The 3101-nt window shown below is 39.6% G+C and overlaps 1 protein-coding gene across 1 annotated transcript; it reads left to right on the top strand.

The window, feature by feature from the left end:
- The first annotated feature begins 541 nt into the window (after positions 1-541).
- LOC130973682 (F-box protein CPR1-like) lies at positions 542-2195 on the top strand. Its single transcript, XM_057898309.1, has one exon. The coding sequence runs from the start codon at positions 754-756 to the stop codon at positions 1909-1911; it is 1158 nt and encodes a 385-aa protein (XP_057754292.1). The 5' UTR covers positions 542-753; the 3' UTR covers positions 1912-2195.
- Positions 2196-3101: the final 906 nt, after the last annotated feature.

The raw sequence follows: 3101 nt of genomic DNA, 5'->3' as shown, positions 1-3101 counted from the left end.
AATATACCCTGTTTAGGGGGGAAGAAACCGACCGTCCGATTTCTTTACAGAGAGAGGGGGGTGGGGTGACAATCGAATAGGATATAGAACAAAGCCGCTGCATGCGCACCAAGTGGAAGTAGTACGAAGATGACACTCAAATAAGATATAGATGCAACAAAGCCAACCACGAAAGCAGCTGCATGCGCACCAAGTGGAAGTAGTACGAAGATGACACTCAAATGAGATATATATGCAACAAAGCCAACCACGAAAGAGATATATATGCAACAAAGCCAACCACGAAAGCAGCTGCATGCGCACCAAGTGGAAGTAGTACGAAGATGACACTCAAATGAGATATATATGCAACAAGGCCAATCACAAAAGCAACTGCATGCACACCACATAAAAGCAATACGTGTGTACTGTCCGATTACTAAAATCGGACCGTCCGATTAGCGTCATTCCAATTGACCCATCCGATTTATTCTGCGTAGCCATCACAACCCTATAAAACACCATATACCTTCATAATCATATTATGCAATATACACTAACAATCACTCCATATCAAAATTAAAAAACTCTTTATATACCCATAAATTTACAAAGATGAAAACTAGGTGCATACACCTGAGTTTCCACATAACAATTTGGGGTTAATGCTTTATAAGTTTATCTAATAATCCCGTGTTCAGAAGCAGATTCAAATCCCGTGTTGTACCAACGCAGAAACCCTAACAAAAGAACAAAGCTGAAGAGTGATCGATCATGGAGGAGAACAAGCAGAAAAGCATTCACGACATCCTCCCTCTTGACCTGATTCACATAATCTTACTGAGGATTCCGGTCAAACACCTTGGTCGCCTCAGGTGCGTTTCGAAGCTTTGGCACTCTCTCATTTCCGATCCAGACTTCGCGGAATCGCATCTTCACCTCTCTCTCGCACCCACCCATGCGTGCATCTACAGAAAAGTCTCCTCGGAATCTTACCTTGTTCACCTTGAAGAAGTATTTAATGGCGACAATTACCAAGTAAAAGAGGTATCTTTCCCTTTCAAAAAGCAGCCACCTTCTAAGTTTCGTGTAATGGGATCCTGCAGAGGGTTTGTTCTCGTACACCAAGAGCCACACTTTTTTGTAGTATGGAATCCACTCACCGGATTCAGCAAAAGAGTATCTTACTCTTGGTTAAATATTCTTCATCGTAGTAAGGGCAGGTACTTTTATTTTCCCGGTAATGCGATTCTGTATGGATTTGGTTACGATGCGACACGGGATGACTACTTAGTTGTTGTAGCTTGGAAGGATAGTAACTGCCAACTCTTAGATTGCTTGTCCTTGAGAACCAATTCATGGATTAATCTTGATGCTGCACTCCCCAAACGATTCGGTTTTTGTTTGTGGGAATCTGAGGGGTTGTTCTTGAATGGCTCTATTCATTGGTTGCCTTACTCTCTCAAACATTATAGTGAAGGTCTTCTTATATTTGATTTGAAGGAAAGAAGTTTCTCAAAGATGTCTTTGCCTGAACAACTCATAATGGGTGGTCCTGCCACATTTGTCATACTAGGAGGGTGCCTAGCCTTGTATTTTCAGGACTATGTTGAAGGTAACACACACATATGGGTGATGAAAGAATACAGAGTGCACTCATCTTGGACTTTGTATGTGATTCCTTGTTTAGAGTTTGAGCCTCTATGCTTATCCAATGGTAGTGACATTATTGCACTAGATTCTATTCTTGCTGGACCATTAAAGTTTGCCAAATATAATATCAGAGGAGAGCTACTCCAACATTTTACATGTCCTGCTCATCTTCCACACGATATTTACAAATATGGAAGTTACCTTGTATATACAGAGAGTCTCTTGCTGCTCCCTAGTGATAGTAAGCATAAGGATAAGAAGAACAATAATGTTATTTAACTCTTCTGCTATGCGTTGCACCACATTATCCCTGCTAGTTTTTATTGTTTTGTGATTAATGTAAAGTGATGAGCAAGATGCATGTGCATCAAGTTGCATTCAGATGTGAATTTTGACTATTCATGGTGAAACTTGATGTATCAGATGCTTGGGGGATTATTAATCAGTGTCTTGCTTTTTAAAGTCTAGTCTTGTGGTGAGGTTTTAGGGTTTAGCTCTTTTTCAGTTCTAAAGCTTGTAACCTCTACCATGAAAATCTTATATATGCTTCGTTATTATGCTGATTCCTATAGATAAATATACTTTTCTCATTGATTGTATACTTGTATACTCAGTTCGATGTTAGCTTTGACAACACCATAAAAAATTTTTAGCCGATGTGTATCTTTATAATGTTAGGCACATCACAATGAAGTAAAACTCAAGATTTATCTTAATGTCATACTAGTAATAAATATGTGACTGATAAAACCCTTGGGCAAAAAGGTATTGGTAATTAACCAAGAACTGAAGTTATAGGTATGCTATATGCCAAATGGAAGAAGTTCACGACAGTTCTTGAGCCTCCATATTCCATGCGGGAGTTTATAACAGTGGAAATGTTCTTCAACAATTAAGAGTTTCTAGGTTCGGAAGGGTGCAGATTGGATCAGGATGATCCTCTGTTGGGCAGTGTGCACCCCGATTTAGTCTCAAGTATCTTAAATGGATGAACATACTCAAATCCTGTGTCATTGATGATATTACATAATCATTACATCCAAAGTCCGAAATGCGAGCTGAATCGAAACCCATTCGATCAAGATTTTGCCGTCTTGGAATGCAATTCTCCCTAAAGCACATTAAAGAATGGATGCAGGAGTGATCATACTGCTTACTACAGGATTTGACATTGCCAAGGGATCTAATGTCTTTCACCGTGCATATATCTATACCTTTTTCAGCCCTACTCTCTGATATTCAAAGATCAAGAAGCAGGTCATAAATCCGGCAGCTTTTGACCCCTCTATCACTCCTTCTTTTTGCCACCATCACCAAGCTGCGATCCACCAACTCATTCAAGTAGTCTTCAGCAATTTCTTCTACTTCTGGTTCATCTAATATTCCTGTTTTTGGTGGCTGTATTAACCCTTCAGCAGTCTATAATAGTATTAATCGTTTCACAGGAATTGCATAGTCTTCGGGAAACA

The sequence above is a fragment of the Arachis stenosperma genome, chromosome 4 (assembly GCF_014773155.1).
Source record: "Arachis stenosperma cultivar V10309 chromosome 4, arast.V10309.gnm1.PFL2, whole genome shotgun sequence".
In the NCBI taxonomy this organism is placed as follows: Eukaryota; Viridiplantae; Streptophyta; class Magnoliopsida; order Fabales; family Fabaceae; genus Arachis; species Arachis stenosperma.
Note: the sequence above shows the minus strand (reverse complement) of the source record. Positions and strands in the feature narration are given on the sequence as shown.